The 19,300-nt window shown below is 43.3% G+C and overlaps 1 protein-coding gene across 1 annotated transcript in view; it reads right to left on the bottom strand.

Moving 5' to 3' along the window:
• Positions 1-19,300, bottom strand: part of AR (androgen receptor) — a 184,605-nt gene that overhangs the window by 15,032 nt on the left and 150,273 nt on the right. Inside the window, exon 4 of the mRNA XM_064574170.1 lies at positions 3,942-4,229. Coding sequence (XP_064430240.1) covers positions 3,942-4,229 — 288 coding nt within the window. The remainder of the gene's footprint in view (positions 1-3,941; positions 4,230-19,300) is intronic.

The raw sequence follows: 19,300 nt of genomic DNA, 5'->3' as shown, positions 1-19,300 counted from the left end.
TAACCGACTTCCCCAAGGTCGTATAGTCTTTATGTGGCTGAACTGGGACTAGAACTTAGGTGTTCTAATTCTCTACTTCAGTGCTTTTCCCACTCTACTGCTGAAGGACACAGCCCAAGAACTACCAAGTGTGAGTGTTTCTTAACCATAGGCCCAGGTCTGAAGTCTACACTGTCTAGACACATTATTGTGCTTGGTTGGTCCTTGCCCACACAAAAACCCCATTTCGCTTTTCTTTTCTTTTAGGTCCAAAGCCTACCAGACATCAGGGACTGTAGAGTCCCCATATCACCACCTCTGCAGCTCAATGGACTGGCTGCAATCTTAGCTCCCAGGCCTGTGCCTCCCATCTTCACTGTAGTGATATGCTGACAGACTAGCTGAAGTCTCAGACCCCAGAGTATTTCCTGCCAGAAGTCATTCTGTAGCACAGAACTCCTGGTACTGACTCTTCCTAGTAGGACACAAAAAGCAGGGACCAAGCATGGAACACCTCTTGGGGAAAGGGCCTGGGAGCTTGAACCCTGAACCTCTGCAGTGGAAGCAAGGAAAGACTTGACTGCTTAGTTTGTGAATATGAGGGTGCCGAGGGGGAATGAGGATTAAACTATACAAGTACCAAGGAAGCTGTCAATACTGATGCTTTTTTCCTTCCTCGAGATGCCAGAGAACTAACAAAGAAGAGAAAAAAGGGAAAGCTTAGTTTGGCTGTAGTACTAATTGTAATAATACTAATGGTCCTGAGTGAGACTTGCTCAATCCTAATTACTGTGTCCACATCAACAACACAGCAGGCTAATTTTCCTATAGGTCTAATATGATCACAATACCTAACTCTGTTTTTTAATGCCCAGCCTTTGAAGTTGCCTGCCCAGCTAGCATGACTATTAAGTAAGGGATGACTTGAGCAAACAGTAGCTCCAGCCTACAGGTTTCCTTCAGCACACCTTCACTTAACACCTATTTGCCACTGTGTTAGGCTACTCTGGAGAAATAGAGAGGAGTCACTGTCAGGTTCTGAAACACACCAAACAGGTTAGGGAGCAGAGAAAGTTTCACTGAGATTCTGTTTTCTCGATAAAATTCAATCATATTTGCTTAGCAATCTGCAGTGGAAACCTGTAGTCCCCTATCTAGTCTGGGAGGACGTGTCCAAAGAAAGGCCAGCTGGGAAATCTTTAGTGCTATAGTGCATCTGACAGCTAAGGTCTTCACATAAGATAAAGCATCCCTGGGACCCAGGCATGAGCTTCTAAAGCAAGGCTGGTGGCAGCTTAAATTGACTTTGGTGAAAGCAGTGGCTTGGCATTCCCGCCTCATAATAATGACCCATCATTTACACAGCATCTACTGTGGTTTCAGCTACTGTGCTAGGTCCTCTTTCGACATGATCTCAATGTTACTAACAATTAGCAAGTCAGTGACTGTTGTACCCCCTCTACAAATGAGAAACCAGAAGCACATGCAAACATGTGATTTGCTCAAAGTCACACAGCTAGTGTTTAGCTGAGATTCCAAACCAGAAGCAACTGATGATAAATGTACTTGTATACAACCTACTCACCCACCCTCAATTGACAGTTGTTACATGTTAATGTCCAGGTACTATACTAGGTGATTTACATATATCATCACCATCACAGAAAACTTATAACAAAATTTATTGGAGTAGATGCCTAGCACAGTGGCTCGCACAGGACAGGAACTCAATCTGCTGGATGAGCAAATAACTTGAACTAGCAGGTAATTACTGATGATATGAATAACAGTTCTTATGAGTGTGGCAATTGGCTTTCTTTCGAAGCTGTCACTTTAAATGACTCAGGATTGGAAATCATCTCCTTGGATGAGCTAGATGGTGAACTGACACTGACTTGCAGACTTGTTAACGTAAAGAGACGGCTTCCCATTCTGGAGGTTGAGCTGAACAAAGCCAGTGACTGCCGGTCATACAAATTCTGCCATAATGATTTGCACTAGGTTATTGTTAAGACCACCAAATTAGAAATCAGACAATGTAAGCCCAAATTCTGGCTCCATTTGTTAAATGACCAAATGGAACAAGTTAGTTAACCTCTCTGAGCCTTGTCATTTGAAATGGAAGTAATAGCTCCTCTGAATAACAGGACTGCTGTGAGGATTAAGTGTAATCACATCTTTGAAAAGGTTCTCTATCCCATAAAATAGGATAATTTAAGTGGTTGGCAACAACTAGGAAAGATTAAGCTGATTCTCTGTTATACACGACATCAAGACATCCAGCCGAATAAGTAATAAAAATTCAAGCAACTTTCTCTTTTATTCTTTTTTGTATTTTTTTTTCCCCTTTGTGAACCCTCTGTTTTGTCACAGTGCATACACAACCAGAGTCCTCAGGCTTTCTTCCCAGTGATCTTACTGGCTAGTCGACCTCAGCTTCTCAAACGAGGAAGGTGTTAGGATGGTCTGGTGGCTATGGCTGGGCCTTGTGAGTTAGAAAGACAGAGGCTTGATAGCCAACATACAATGTCTTCGAAGGCAACAAGATCATATTATGACCCAAGTGGGCTTGGATGAGGTTTTGGCCCCTCACTGTAAATCCCAGGGCTCCAGAACTACAGGGATACCACACAGACACATCCCACAGTAGAGTGGGATGAGGAGGGGATTTGGAATCAGGAGGGGACCTGGGCTCAAGTTCCGGCCCTGCTACTTTCAGACTGTGTAACTGTAGGCCAAGCACCTGACTTCTTAGAGCTTTAGTGGCTTTATCTGTTAAATGGGAAAAAGAATCCCTGCTTTATAGGACTGTTAGGAAGATGAAATCAGGTAATACAAAGGAAACTGCTGTGTTCACTATAAATTTCCTTCCGAATGGCAGTTTTTCTTAGAAGGCAGGTTAATCTTTGACTCCATAACAGGTTTAGGTTGTTGATGTTTCAAAACAATCTTTGAGTCATAGAACTTTAGTATTAAGACAACCCTTAAAGAATTTATGCTTCACTTGTTTCCAAACTGTGTTCCTTGGAGCCCTAAGATTCTGCAAGAGTGACTTGAGGCTTCTCTCAGGGTGGTGAGGGAGAGGCACTGGCTTTAAATCAACCAGCTCCACTTGGATCTGTATACAATGCTTTTAAGAAGTAGAGTTGGGCTGATAAAGGAAAGGTTGGGAATCCTTGGACAGAGGAGCTCTGAGGCTTCTTCAACCTCTAATATGTTAATAATCAGACCTGTTCAAACATCAGATGGCCTAGGGAGAGAGTGAGTTCCCCATCACTGGTGGTAACCAAGCAGAAGTTAGACAAACACTTTGTATTTCTTTCATTATCACCTAATATTACCTCCTACTATAATTCCTAGGGCAGTTTAAAGAGCACTAAGTGTTCCTTGAAGCACAATTTGACAACCATCCATTTAGTCCAAACTACTCCTCACACAGCATAGATGAAGAAACTGAGACCCAGAAAGGGAAGGGATCACACAACGAGTTACCAGCAGAGCTAAGACTAGAACCTAAGTATTCTGACGCCCAACTCTTTCTTTCCACCATACCGTATTATAAGAGTTCCCATGGTTTGCCTCCTGCGGGTAATACTGAAGACAGTCAGGCTCAAGACAATCTCTGCGGGTAAGCCGGTGTGTGCACATGTACAAGAGTGTCTTAAGGCATATAAGGGTATGTCCATATGATCTGTGATTATGGGGAAATTTGCTATGTCTGTAGGTTGAACATGCAAACGTGACCGCTGTGTGCTGACGTGAGGAACATGGGATACTCTATAATGCTGCTCTTCTCCTTGATTTAGGAGTTTCCTTATTTTTCAAGTGGGAATTATACCAATCTCTACCCTCCATAGGGCTATGATGAGGACTGCATGAGTTAAGACATGGTGCTGGCCCACAGGAGCAATTCATTAAATATGATCTCCCTTATCCCATGCCCCCTCTTCCCATTTCCTTACCAGGCAAGGCCTTGGCCCACTTGACCACATGTACAAGCTGTCTTTCGCCCAACTCATTAAGGCTAGAGAGCAAGGCTGCAAAGGAGTCAGGTTGGTTGTTGTCATGTCCAGCACACACCACGCCTGGCTCGATGGCTTCAAGGACATTCAGAAAGATGGGCTGACACTCATAGCCTTCAATGTGTGACACCGTCAGCTTCTGGGGTGGCTCCTCAGTGGGGCTGGTGGCATTGGAAGCCTCCCCTTCCTCTTGTAGTTTCAGATTACCAAGTTTCTTCAGCTTCCGGGCTATAGGGAAGGAAAGGAAACCTTGGATTTATTATCGACGACAAAAACACACCAACTCAGCTACCCCGTTAGAAAAGTTGCCTAAGCTAAGATACTAGGGATATTCATTCTGCCTGGTCACAGAATCTAAACTCCTTAAGGACAAGTGCTCAGTTTAAACACTGGTTGAATGAGTGAGTTATCATTTCAAATCCCTACTAAACCCATACCTTCATATCTTGCTTTCTCTTCAATCCCACCCTGGATTTAATAAATGGGAATTTTCTGGTGTTACAGCGTTTTCTACTGAACACTATACAGCCTCAGATATTGTCAGACATTATGCCCATAGTTGAACATACACTGTAACACACATAGTGAGTTTTTTTCTTTAGCAAAGGGCAGATTGAGGAACTAAAGGGCTGAAATCCCCAGTATTATCAAAGGAGTAACAGAATATCCCTGACTCTATCAGTCTGTGAAATGGGACCCATTCTGAGAAGCAGCCTTTAGAAAGGATGATAGAAACAGCTTCTTTTGAAACAACAATAATCCCAAACTTGAGCCTTAAGAAACATCCTCTACCCCCCGCCCGCCCCGCCCTGCACCGTGCTTGCACACACACAGTTTAGAGGTACTTGGGCATCCTGATATTTACTAGTGTTCATATTGGCAGAAATAGAAATAACTGGGGAGGTCATAACTTTGAGGCCTAGCAAAGGCAGTTGCACCGGAGAGAACCCTAAACCACTTTATCTCTAATCCCTTCAAAGTAATAATAAATAAAAAATAAAACAAAGAGATAAGTTGATTGCTCAATTTAAATGGATAAATGCAACAAAACCTGTTGCTGATATGTTTCTGGATCCTATAGAAAAAGATACTTATCTGGAACTGACTTTCAGCTCTAATTAGAAAAATAAGTCCTGCAAACTCCAGTCATAGTGCAACTCAGTAAGTCAACGCAAGAATGGATCACATGTTTAGATCAACAACCAGGAGAGAGAAGGAGAAAATGGTGAGGTTGGTGGTGTAAGAGAAGTACAGAGTACTCAGAGTACTCTGGAAAATCAGCCCAGAGTGCAAGATGACATTGTCCAGCAGCCATTTCTGCAGGGCTTGGACAGTCAGTGATAAGGAGATATGCACACACACAGTCAACTCCCACCTCCCACCTTCCACCAAGGGCACAGGATGGAAGGTATGGGCCCATCTTCTCCCAGATTTAGAGGCCTGGCCTCCAAAATGTCTTGGCATCTGGTGAACCCATGGCTGACATGACTTCTTGTAGGCAGCTCCACAGACTGGCCATGCCTACTGGGTCTGTTCCTTTGGTACAGTTTCTAGAGGGAGACCCCATCTTTCTCATCACTAGCAGTTTCTGGCCTTGAGCTCAGGAGCTGACAGACCACATGGTCCCCCATTCCAACCTGAAAGAGGACAGAGATGTAATTAGCCCTCTGCCTGAGGGCTAACTAAGAAAAATGAGGGTGACTATTTTTTCAGGGTCTTCTACATGCCTCAGTCTATGAACACATTACATCATTTAACTCCACAATGATTTTAGGAGATTAGGAATATTTCCTATCCCTGTTTTACAAGTGAATAAACTCAGGAAACACAGCTATCAAAGAAAGAGAACCCTGGGGCACCTGGGTGGCTCAGTCGGTTAAACACCTATCTGCCTTCAGCTCAGGTCATGATCCCAGGGTCCTGGGATAGAGCCCCCCTTTTACTTCTCCCTCTGCCGGCCAGTCCCCCTGCTTGTGTTTTCTCTCGCTCTCTGTCAAATAAATAGAGTCTTTTTAAAAAAAGAAAGAAAGAGAACCCAATAATCTGAACCTGGTCTGCTGACTACAAAGGTTATGTTCTTTCTACTATATATAACATGCTGCCTCCTCAAGGTCTCTGAAGCTCCGAACCCTACTTCTAGCCGAACAGTGGAGTTGAGGAGTGGGGCTGGGGTTATATCCTCCCAGATTTCCATCCTCACCCTTGACTCCAAACTTCAGGAACTAGCATCAAATCCAGAACACAAGAGGCAGGAAACTATGAAAATACTCTAGTCACGTGCCCAAAGTAAAACCAGGCTTGGAGCACTGTAGTGGCCTAAAAATTCACAGCATGACAAAGTAGGAAGGGCCTTTAGAAATCATCTCATCCAAAGGCCACAGATTCGATATACCTTCAGAGTCTACACAGGTAATGCAGTGGTATGTGTGTGTGTGCGCGTGCATGCGTGTGTAGGGGAATGGGAGGCACTCTGGTGAACTGGAGTAAACGACTACTGGCCGTCCTGCCCTTGCCATGCACATGCATGTGGACACCCACATACACAAAACCCTAGAAGGCATTCATGTAATATTTAAAAAATTTTCCTGGAACTCATCTGTATTCCAAAGTTAAATTCAGTCCTTAGCTACCATTTTGGGACTTTTGACCTTAATCCAACATTTCGCGTCAAAGCTGGGGAGGCTGAAGCCGGAAAGAGTGAGGTCACCTAGTGGTAGAGCTAAGACTAAAACCCGGGCTTTTATTCCTAATCCAGAGTTCCCTGTGCCACATTGGCTCTCCTTTTGGCTAACCCGATTCTACTCTATCACAGCACTTACCTCTCTGAGCTCCTTCTAGGTATGCCCTGTCCAACACAGTAGCGGCTCTCCACATGTGGCTACTTAAATTGAAATTAATTAAAATTAAAGAAAATGAAAATAGAATTCCTTAGTCTCACTAGCCACATTTCAAGTGCTCAACAATACAGATATAGAATATTTCCATCATCTCAGAAAGTTCTATGGAATAATGCTGTGAACTTAGACTGTTCTCTGGGGCAGCTGTCTCATTTGTTATGCCCTACTCATGCTATTGATAAAGAAGAAAATAATCTAAATAAATTTTATACAGATGAATCCTTGGGCTTTTCTCAAAGGTATGGGGACAAAGCAATTGGTGCTGGTGCAATCAGTGAGGTACACTCTGTCACCTCGACTCTCCCACCAATGACTCAGATCTCAGTGGGGTGATGACTCGTGGACCTAAGCAAACTCATTATAGGCAAGATCAATATGTGCAGAGACTGTGGGGAGAGTCCATCAACATGAAATAATTCCCCTTTTCTGCACAGTGCTCATGAGAACTTGGCTGGTATTTTCACATCCTCCTCCTCTAGACTTATATGGTATCTGCTTGAGGAAAAGAAGCTGCATTCCCACTTGCGTCTAGGACCTGGGTAATGTGCTGTCCCTGCAGCCACAGTGGCCCAAGCTGCACCAGGTGTTCTGGCCTCTCTGCCTGAAGAGGGTGACTGTACTGGACATAATTGAAATCAGATTCCATTCATTCTGCCAGGGGATCCTCTGTTCTCTTTCTGCAGCAGAGGCCAGCATGTTGCTAGACGACTTGGAATGCTGGACAATGAGGCTTGCTAGTCTCAGCTGTTACTCAATGCCCAAGGCCTTGTTTTCTTCCATGAAGGCCACCCCCACAGCCCTCCTTCCTCCTGCACCTGAGCCCCGGAGTCAGCTCTAACTCTTTCATGTGAGGTACAGGCCTGCCAGCCCCCGCTATAGGAGAGACCCATTGGTTTACTTACACTGAGAAGCCAGGAGAAAAGGGACAGTAAAGGTGGATAATCTAACAGTGTTTTAGTTGCTTTGCATCTCTTCCCCGTCTTTCAGTCTCAGATCAGTGACAACAAAAGGGCACTGGCAAGTTACTTCCTTGTCCCTACCAGCTCTTTAAGGGATTGGAGCACCTGACATGATGTCTGGATCCTGCTGCCTGGATCCTTTGGAGAACTCACTTTTCAGCCTGGTGGCATTAGACCCCTGTGAGGGCTCTCTATAGCACCAGAGACAGATTTTTCAATTCAGTTTCCATGGCCCATCCCCAAGGAGAGGTAGATGCGATTTATATGTAGCTTCTGTAGCCACTGTGACCTTTAGGTACTGTTCCAGCCTCATTCCTTGCCGCCTCAAGATAGAGGCCTTCTCATCCCTGGGTAGGGAAGAGGCAGGTGAGGTGAAGTTCCACAAGTTTTAGAAAACTTGGATCACTCTCCCTAAGGTCAAGGATATTTCTCTTCTCCATAAACTTTGGAGCACAAAAGAATCACTTTCTGTTGTAGGTGGACTTCTGAGATGGCACCCAAGCGTCCTAATCCCTGGTTGCTCACAATCTTCTTCCAGTTATTTAGTCAAACACTAATCTACCTGTGGTTGTGGAAGGGCTGGATAGATGTAATTAAGGTCATAATTCAACTGAATTTTAAGGCTGGTTATCCTCGACAGGCCTGGCCTAATCAGATGAAGCCTTAAAAGGGACAAAGCTCTTTCTGGAAAGACATCTGTGGAGTCCAGGGAATTCAACATAAGGAAGATTCTCTGTTGCTGGCTTTGAAGGTGGAGGGATCAATACGCCAAGAAACGAGAACAGCCTCTAGGAGCTGAGAGCAGCCTCTGGACGGCAGCCAGAAAGGAAATGGGAACCTTAATCCTACAAATGCAAGGAACTGAATCCTGTCATAATCACATGAACTTGGATGAGAACCCTGAGCTCCAGATTAAAATGCAGGCTGGCCAACACCTTGATTTCATACTTGTGAAACTCTGAGCTGAGAACAGCCTGTCAGGCTGTGTCAGACTTTTGACTTATAGAACTGTGAACTGATAAATAGGTACTGTTTGAAGCTGCTAAGTTTGTGGTCATTTGTTATGCAGCAATAAAAAACTAATACACTTTCCTTACAGAAGTGTGGTATAGGGCAAGATAATAGGCTTCAGAGTCAGACGATCTTGAGTTCAAATCCCAGCTCTGGCAATTACTAGCTTTGTAAGTTCGAACTCCTTGCTCTCTCAGCTTTTCTGAGATTCAGTTTCCTCATTTGTAAAATGGGGGTACCACCACCTAGTTCTTAGGACACTTATGAGAACTGAATGAGAGAGAATGCCTGGCCCATAATGAGCCCTCCGAAATGACTCCTTTACTCTCCGTTCATTTCTAAAGAGCTGGGAGTGAATGGTCTGCGGGCGACCTAACTCAGGCACGGGGAAGAAGGAACACAGCAGGATTAAAAGAACCAGATATAGCAGAGAAGGGAAGAGTAACACATTATAAAATGAAAAACAGCAACGGAGTTTCTTCTGCACATAACTGCTTGTAAGACTGAAGTCAGATCTTAAGTGTAATTCTAAATGCTAAGGCAACATGAAGACATGTTCAGTGCAGGGCTGCAAATTCTTTGTGAAAGCCAGACTAGGCCATACTCATATGCGTGTATTTGAGTATGTGTGGGTGTGTAGCTGCTTCTATCTTATGGTGCTTAAATAAAGGGGTCATGAACTCAAATATCTTCACTAGTCAGGCAGATATGTAAATGAGTAAAAGAGCCTAGTGCACAAAAATAGGGTAGGCTGGGGAAAGTGAAAGTAATTGATGCCCTGCCTAGGGGCGGTCTATGTCAATTTTCTAAACAAAGACTGCGCTGGGCAAACAGAATTTTGTAAGTGAATATCGGCCTGGGGAAAGCCAGTGTGTGGCCTCTGGCTTCCATCACGCCAGCCATCTTTTCATCCACTGGGGCTGCAGTCTGAGGATCTCCCTGTACAACTTTAGGCTTAGAAGATCAGATGAACACTGGATTCCGATTCAGGGGAGCTCACTATATGACCTTGAGCACATCCTTTTCCTCCTTTTGCACTTGGTTTTCTCATATATGTATAAAAGGCAATAGTTAAGAGCAGAGCATTTGGATCCAGACCATCTGTCGTAAGCCTGGCTCGACGCTTACTAGCTGTGTGACTTTGGACAAGACCTAGCCTCTCTGTACCTCAATTTCCTCATCTGTAAAGTGGGAGATATTATTAATACCTAAATAATAAAGTTTTTAATGAGGAATATGTAGTTACTGTGGTGGCACCTGTGAGTGGAGGGACGATTCTACACCACCAGAAGGACTCTCCAAGACTGAAGCATGATGAAAAAAAAAATACACTAAACTTAAGGAGGCACAATGCAATGATGACATCAAAGTTCTAAAATGTTATTTGCAATAAAGGACTTTTTATTACTGTGGTGGTGAATTCAGAGTCTTACGGGATATGTGACCTTGAACATATCCCTTGACGTCTCCTGCACCTCCATTTTCTCATCTATATATTGGCTCCAATCTGACCTGACTACTGCATAGAACTATTATTAGGAGGAAATGAAATGATCTCAGTGAAAGTGCTCTGAATCTGGTAAAAGTGTATGCCGTTGGGCAGGCTATGACGTTTTCCAATAATGGATCTTCAGTTAGAAAACATTCTGAAGAACTGCCTAGGGTGGCAACCTATAGGAAGCATAGCCTTCCACCTTGGGCATCTGGTCTCAAGCCAAAGGTTGAGGGCCAAACTGACAGGTTTCAGAATCCTAAGATAATAATAGGATCGTCTCACAGCATTGTTGTAATTTTCCCCAAGAGAAAGCATGCTAAGACAAAGGTGCTTAGAACAGAGTAAATTCCGTGAGCCAATAAATTCTGCCTTTTACTTTTGCTGGCTGCTGGGCCCCACACTGCTCTGCTTCATCCCCTTTATCTTAAGCAGGTAAGCTTCTTTCTGAATAAGCTACCTGATGAACCATACCGAGTTTCCAAGGGGACTGAAATCAATTAGGAGAGAGAATCAGAGTTATAAGAGCCCCAGACATCAAACCTACTACGACAGTAGAGCCTCAAGAGGTCTACAAGTTCCATTAAGGGCCTCTGAGAGGAGGCAAAGTGGGCCTGAGGATGTGGCTCCTTCTTTCAAACTAGAACAGCAGTGCTTTATTCCGTATCTACATTTGGGACTCTTCATCAGATTTTGTTTGAAGAAAAGGTCACATTGCCAAGAGGATGTTTGAAGGCCCCAGATCTTGTCTACCCCTTCCTCTCCTGTTCAAACCAATCCCTGTTTAAAAGATGAGTAGAATGAAGGCCAGAGCTGTTTTGCCCCCAGTCACACAGCTAGATAGTAACAGATCACAAAACAGACTCAGGTATCCTGACTTCTTGGGTGGTACTCTTTCCATTTCATCAGGTTGAATAGCATGTTAACGGGGAGGAGGGTCAGTTGGAGATGAGTGGGGAAGAAGCAGGACAGGACAAGAGGCAGGGAACAAAGCCAGTCCTTGGCAAGCATGGAATGAAAGATTAGTAAGGGGTGCATCCAAATATAAGTGTACACTAATAAGCGTAGGCCAAATTTTCTCAGGCAAGAAGCCTCCTTGGTCCTCTCCCCCGTGCCACCATTCTCCTCCCAGTCCCAATTCTGAGTCATAGAAATAGTCTGCAAAAGGAATATCAAATTTTATCTTTCAAGGTTTATGTTGGACTATTTAGTCTAATGGTTTTTAGTTCATGGAGGAGTAAATGTAATTAATAATAGAATGATATGCAATGCTGCACAGCCTTGCCAAAGCACAGGATCTGGCAGAAACTATTTCCAAGTCTCTCTCTGACTAGTCAGCCAGAAGAAAGGGGGTCACTGTCCAGATGCCATCCTGGGTGAGGGGCACAGAGTCATTACCAAAAATCTGTTCATGTGAAATTGCAGAGCCTGAAAATGCTTTCACATACCAGGCTTTTCCACTGGAAAAAGTAACTACATGAATTTAGAGCATACATGCTTTTACAATTACATTTAAACTGACATTAAAAACAAATGTGAAACAGCCCAAGCCGAACAGGTCAGCATGACCTGGAAAGCAAACGAGAGAGGGAAAAAAAAAAAAAAAAGAAAAAGAAAAAGAAAAAGCAAAAAAGGCCCAAAGTTAACAGCATTAATTCTGTCAGTCTGTTGTAAATAAGAAAATACCACTGATATATTAATGGCTTTATTAAGGAAAATTCACTAGCAGAAATATGCAACGTTCAAACAAATAGAAAGCAGTTAAAAAATAAACTACATTAGCCTTTCAATCCACATTAGGGAACCTCTCCTTGGCCTGGAGATTAAAATTCTGTCCCAAGGAGCGGGAAACTCCCCTCCCTCCTAAAGTCCTTCCTTGGCTTTTCTCCAGAATGTTGCTGAGTCAGGGGAAGGAGAAGGGGGGGGCGGAGGGAGATAGGAGGTGGGGAGGGAGAGGGCAAGGGGAGAAGGAGGGATTGAGAGAGAGGAGGGAGGGAGAGAAGAGGGGGGAGGGAGAGGGGAGAGGGATGGATTGAGAGAGAGAGAGACAGAGGGGGTGTGTGTGTGTGTGTGTGTGTAGGTGGAGACTGGAGAACAAAGAGGGTGGAAAATGCAGGCCCCAGGCAAGGCAGAAAGAGTGCTCTCTCATATCTGTCTGTCCCTAGTCTCACAGACTCCACATCCACCAGAAGGAAACTGCTTTCAATATGGAGCTTCTGGGGCAGAGACAGAGAATAGCAAGATATTACGAACTCTAAGTGCCTCTCCTCTTAGAATAATGCAAAGTTTGAGGCTAGCTTGAGAAAAGAACAAGACCTCACACGTGACGGAGAGGCAAGTGGATGATGTGAATGAGTACTGGAGTATTGTGGGGGCACTAAGGCTAGAAGTAAGGGGTAGAGTTGGATCCACTTTCCTCCTTCATCAACAGGAAATAAGAAGTCGGCACTGGTTTTTAGATTTTTGCCTTCCTCCCTCTGTATGAAAGGGTTAAAACTATGTGTTTCTGAAAACAGAATCACCTTGACTTTGGGAATAAGGAGAAAATAACTGACTCTAGTCCCCTGATCTGTTTGGAGAGAGGGGCCAGCTGGCTTCTTAGGGCTCCTCCAGGAGAAGCAGAAATTTGGTCCTTGTTTACTAAACTTAGGTGCCTTCAGCTCAGTGATGGGGCCTGAGGTTAAAAATCTTAAGTCCTTGGCAGTGGTCCAGCAGAATTGAGGTAAGGGGAAATTCACGAGCTGAATAATGACCAAGTAGAAATGGCCACAGGAGCCTCAGATAGGCACGGTGGCTTCTTGTTCTAGGTAGCACCTCGAGTCCCCGGCAGCAAAACTTCTTCCTGGCAGCATGCTGTGGAAAGCGAACAACCAAGCCAGAGCTTCACTGCATCCATCCACCTGAGTGCTATCACATATGATCAAGAATAATCAAAAAGCACTCTGCTAATGCCAAGTCATATTACAGAAATCAACAATCGTGATATTACTACATGAATGATAATTGATGCTACTTCTAGAGCTAGTCCTCACAACAGCCCTGTGAGGTAGGGAAACGATCAGTCCCGTTTTGGGGAGTCATTAACCAAAAGAGTAACCCCAGTCCCAATGCTGGATGGAGTCTGTATTGAGGAGCAAGGGCTTGAGGCCCTAAACTTCAGATTCCAGGTGTTTCCAAGTTATCAGTTAGAACCCTCTAGAACCCTCATTCTGAATGAAGCAGGTCAGCCTTTCTTCAGCGTCTGGTTGTTCTGAGATGCTTGCAACTGCCAACGCGGAATTTTTCTAATATGAAAATAGGGATGTTGAACGTATCAACTTAAAGATGGGCTTGCACCTAGCAGTTCCCATAATCAGATGCCTGAGACAGGTCCTCGGATTTAAGAAGCAGCATGCAAAATTTGGGGAAACGGGGTGGCTGCCCTTTTGGACTGGGGTTCTTTTCTCTTTTCCTACCTACCTGTTAAGTCAGGCAAAGTGGAAAAAATGGGAATTCTTTACTTAGATTTGTTTTCTCCCCCCTTTCTTTTCTGCCTCATTGACAAATATACTAAGGAGCTTATATATATGCTTGTGTGTGCCTCTTTGTACACCGTGGGCAATAATTAGTGGGAGTGGAGGATCTGGAGGAAAAGAAGGAGGCAGAATTTAACAGTCTCATTACAGTTACTCAGGGACCAAAAAAGCCTCCCTATTTGGTCTTCTGAATTTCTTGCAGCAGCCAAACTCCCATAATATTAAAAGCATTATTATTCAGCCTGGAGATGGGAATGCTTCGAAATTAATGTCTCTGTGCCTAACAGCTCACTAATCAAAGCTTCTATGCCTCATTTTCCACCCTGGGGAGAGTCCTCAGTCTCTTCCAGTTTCACTGTGGCCAACATGACACACCACCCTGTGCAGGCCGGGGCTGGTGACCTTTTTATCTTGGTCAAGATCCAGATTTTCTTCTTAATTCTAAATGCGAGTCCAAGTTTTCTGCAGGTGATTTCTTCAGGATTTGTGCTTACATTTTTAAATTGCTGACTGCTAGAAGGCTGAAATGTCCCTCAACAATCAGTTTTCACTTCAGCCACAGAACCACTGGTTCTGTGTATTAAGGAGTTCGGAGTATTAAGCAGGGGAAAGAAACCCATTTCTGTGCCTGGCTTAAGAGATCTAAAAAGTGTAGCCAGGATTTACTAGACTGAGGAAAGTAGAACTTGATTTTAGAAAAGGTGACCCAGGGTAGTGATGCTATTCTGTTTACTTCCTAGATACCTGTTGTCATGGAAATATTATCAATAAAAGACAATCTGGAGGCTCTACTGATTTCTGGGTGGCCATGTACTTTTCCCCTTAGTTCTACTTCATACAAACATGATCCCAAAGGATGGGCAAAATTCTCTAAAAAAGCATCTTGCTCAGGTAAAATGTCTATGTATTAGTTCAGTTCAATAAGAAAATATTTTAAATGCTTTTGTAATCTTAAGGACTACATCCTACAATTTGTAAAAGCAGGTGGCTATCTTTTTAAATCAAAAGTTAAATGTTTTCAAACAAACAGCTTTGTTATTTCAAATAATTTGTTTCTGAATTGTTATATTTAGAAAATACTTGCCTTTGTATATATGACCTATTGTGTTCTGTGTACTCTTAGCTTTCTGCCTACTGCCTTCGAAAAATATTGCCTATGACATCATTTTACTCTCTCAAGAGCAACTGAGGGATTTTAGAGCACTTACAGCAAAAGTAAACAACAATAAAATCTTTCTGCTCCTATTACACTTTAAAAACTCAAGGATTTTAAGTGGAAATGTTATAAGTAAGATACTCCTTCAAGTACCAGATATGGGGTATCATCAATTTTGATGACTTGAAAAAATTATTTACTTCTAGCCGTAGTTCTCTAAAAGCAAAGACTCAAAGACAGACTACAACATGTATGTGCTGTCCCAGATAATTTGGTTTGAGGGAATTATGAGACACAGTCTCTGGTTTCTCCACATACAAGTTTGCTTGAGAACTGTAATTAGAGAGAAGTATACCTTTTTCCCTCCAATGTGTCACCAAATATGTATGCAATCAACTGGAGTACGGCGATCTAGGCCATGGAGAACAGATTTCAAGAGTTGATTCAAAGGTGATACAGAGGCCAGTTCCATGCCATGGAACCAGTTTTCTCAGAACCCATGCCAGGAAACACTAGCCTAGACCAAGGCAAGGAGTCTGTATATGGGAAGAACTTATGTACGTGGTCAGTACTTGCACATATCAACCCAAATGGAGGAACCAAGTCTGCAATCCTAGGTGTGAAGCAAAATTTGGTGCTAGACCTTTTTTTTTCTTCTCTCTCTCTCTCCCTGGCCTACTATGTATTTTTCTAAAGTTTAGGTCCTCACCTATACCACACTCATGCTGCCAGTAATTGTCTTAAAAAACCAAATGTAGAAACAGACAAAATGATATGTGAATGTCTATCCCATGTCACAGATCTTCAGCTGCCTGCAATCCAAACCATTTAGCATAATAACTAAGTCCATTTTCAGTGTGGTTTTACCTTACCTCCCCCATTTCCCCAGATCTGGGCATATTAAACGACTTGCTATTCCTCAAACCCTCAGTGCATTTTTTCTTATGTCTCTGAGCCTTTATTCAAACTGTGCCCTTTGCCTTGAATGCCCCGTCCCTTCTATCTCATTCAACTTCTTCCCAGTCATTTCCTCTTCATCCTTTAAGGTTAAGATGTATTCATTATCACTGTCTGTCGCCTATTTAACTCTTTGGGGTCAGGGATTTTATCTTAATCATCTCTGCTCCCCCAACATGCTTACCATAGGGTCTGGCACATCGTTTGCACTCAATAAATAAATATTTGCCAAATGGATAAATAGATGAGTGAACGGGTGGAAAAACAAAAGGACTAGCTAGTTGGCTGGCTGAAAGGATGAACAGATAAATAGATGGATGGATAAATGCTGTGACATTTGCCTCCTGAAGAACCATGCTGTGAATAGTGTTTCATTGTTGGAATCACTCTCTTGCATCTGGACATGTGTGGACATGTGATCCAGAAGTACCAATGCAGGGCTGCTCTCGAGCACGGAGAATGATGAAAGAGCTGGCTTCAAGACGGTCTTCAACACTGGACACCACAAGGGTGTCATCAGATCATGGCCATGGGCTCCCTGAGCCATCCTCCCAACTAGAGAATCCTGGAGGCTATTAAAACCTGCAGGTCTGTTAACAGTTTTGAGTCTCAGATGTAAAGTTCAGTCTTCTAGTAGGAAACAGACTTCTCAAATGTGCTAAAGTAACCTCTGAAGAAAACGCTGAACACTTGAGATTCTCACATGTTCCAGGTTTCCTCTTCTGGGGTTTGGCTGCTACATGAAATTCCTGAAAGGCCTACCATCTTCCAGGGTCCAGGAGAGGAAGGAATAAAAGCAGGGGCTAATGCCATTTATTAAAAGCAGAGAACTCAAGAGTTGCAAAATGAAAAAAAAAAATGTTTGGGGAGGAGTAGGAGGGAAAGTAAGAAGGAGGAAAGGGTTAGGAGAGAAGATGGCAGGTCAGGGCAATTCTTTCTTTCTCATTACATCTTGGAAACTGGAAGTATATCCTTGGGAAGTACTGAGAAAAGTGAGAGAGGGCTGTGCACTTATTCTAATTATGGGCTGTGAAAAAGCCACAGTTAATTCACTAGGGGGAAGGTCTTTTTCTGGACAGTTATATTTCTAAGTATTTCCTTTACATTAAAAGTAGGCAAGAGGTTTAGATTCTTGAAGCAGGGGCGCCTGGGTGGCTCAGTCGTTAGGCATCTGCCTTCGGCTCAGGTCATGATCCCAGGGTCCTGGGATCGAGCCCCGCATCGGGCTCCCTGCTCTGCGGGAAGCCTGCTTCTCCCTCTCCCACTCCCCCTGCTTGTGTTCCCTCTCTCGCTGTCTCTCTCTCTGTCAAATAAATAAATAAAATCTTAAATAGATTCTTGAAGCAATTAGCAATGTGTAGCTTTTCAAAAGCAGCCAGAAATGAACGAGGTACAAAGAAAGGCCCATCCTTGTTGTGAATGGGAGGTTAATAGCCTGAAGGTAGTCTTTAAAGGACCCACCCAGAGAACCCAACCACCCTTGGAAAACACCAAGAAACACCAAGAGCTGCTAAGAAAAGAAGCAATGAACATGTAGATAAGCCTAGAAGGAGAAAGGAAAAGGCTATGTGTTTTAAATATCTCTGAGTTAAGGAGATCCCATCACCAAAGAGTAGATGGAACACTACAGAGAAAGCCTTGAGGCCTCAACACTAAGCAAGCATCAGCTACAGAGTGCCAGCTTCTTTAAGATCCAAGGTGATAACCCTTCTGCCCTCCACTCCCTCAATAATCTATACATCCAGTCTACTTTGAGAAACGTAATATATCTTACACAGGTGCAACCTGAGGCAGCTAAAATGATCAGGCAAGTCAAAACACTCACCTCTAGACAGCCTATACTTCTGAGAGCAGTGGAGATGTAATCCAAAAAAAAGACTGATAGGCTTTTTCTGTGACCTTAGACCCAGAATCACAAAATGATTGTGCCAGAAAGGTCCTTGGTCAATCTCATTATCCCAGTTTTATGATGGGAAAACTGAGCCTCAGAGGGGAGAAGGGACTTGCTCAAGGCCACATTCCTCATTGCCATTTTAGAATATATTATACCATTTTGAGTTGAGCGATGGGAAGAATAAAACAAAATTGTATGAATTCTCCTTCAGTGTGATCAGAATGTCTATGCTAAACCCAAATCTTATGAAAAGGGAAGTCTATTGCTCAAGTATTTGGAAGGACCACTCTACATTTATGTTTTCTTTCTTTTTCCCATTTTTTGAGTAGAGGTGTAGTGTACACTGAATTTGCAAGTTAACCACACACTTGAGAAGGGTTTGCAGCAGAGAATCAGGGAATGTGAAGGTAAGTTTATGAAGATGGAAAGGTTTGTTTTTCAAACAATGGTGTTTTAATGGGTAAACACTTGGGATGTTACTGACGTGGTACTTGAACATAATATAGGACTCCCTTAACGACGAATCGGCTTCCAAACAGGATTTTGATGGTACTTTTCGTTTGAGGGGATCAAGCGTGATTTCTGCTGATATTCTCTCTGCCTGTTGGAATTGTTACATATTATAGGGCATGCCAAGTGACTCAGGGTAAAAGCCAACTGGGAAGTGCTCACCATCTAAATTACTAGTGACCTCACTGTCATAGTAAGCCCTCACATTGGTCTAAGCACATTGTCAATTACCAAGGATGTTCACGTTCATCACGTTCACATCACAGAGTGATACCACTAGATTACAGATGAAGAAATTGAGGCTTAGAGGGGCACAGTAAATAACGGAGCTGGGCCTTTAGCTTAGGTCTGCCTGACTCCAAAGGCAAGACCACATACACAATATCAAGAATCCTTGTATCTTGTAGACCTTTCTTCAAGTTTGCCAGCCTGAGCTCCATTGCCTAGTATGGTGCCTTTGTATACAGTTGACACTCAATAACTATCACAGGAAAAGATCTGCAACGAAAGCCATTCACAGCACTTCTTACCTTCTTTTCCTTGTGTTGGGACCAAGCCCATTTCAAATGTGAGCACTCTATCCAATAAATCAATTTGAAAACTTAGTGTACTGCTCTCTCCATGAAATTAATTCACAGATTTATGCCTCACTGATATAGGGAGTAGTGAAATTACTCCTTTTCAAAAGAGGTTCACTATAATCATGTCACGGACTGTTTTATAATGGAAGATGTTGGCTGAAACATGAAACTAATTTTAAGATCTGGACCCAAACTTTAGGAGAACTTTTGTTACCATTAAATTTCACCTGTGTCAAAGCAAGCTTACAATTCATAGCAGCAGATGAAAAACCAAGGGGTTCTCTACCTGGGAGCCTCCATCTCTTACACACCATTCACAGAGGGCTA

This window comes from Mirounga angustirostris, unplaced genomic scaffold (genome assembly GCF_029215605.1).
Source record: "Mirounga angustirostris isolate CCGP_5_RB_7025 unplaced genomic scaffold, mMirAng1.0.hap1 SCAF_11, whole genome shotgun sequence".
NCBI lineage: Eukaryota > Metazoa > Chordata > Mammalia > Carnivora > Phocidae > Mirounga > Mirounga angustirostris.
Note: the sequence above shows the minus strand (reverse complement) of the source record. Positions and strands in the feature narration are given on the sequence as shown.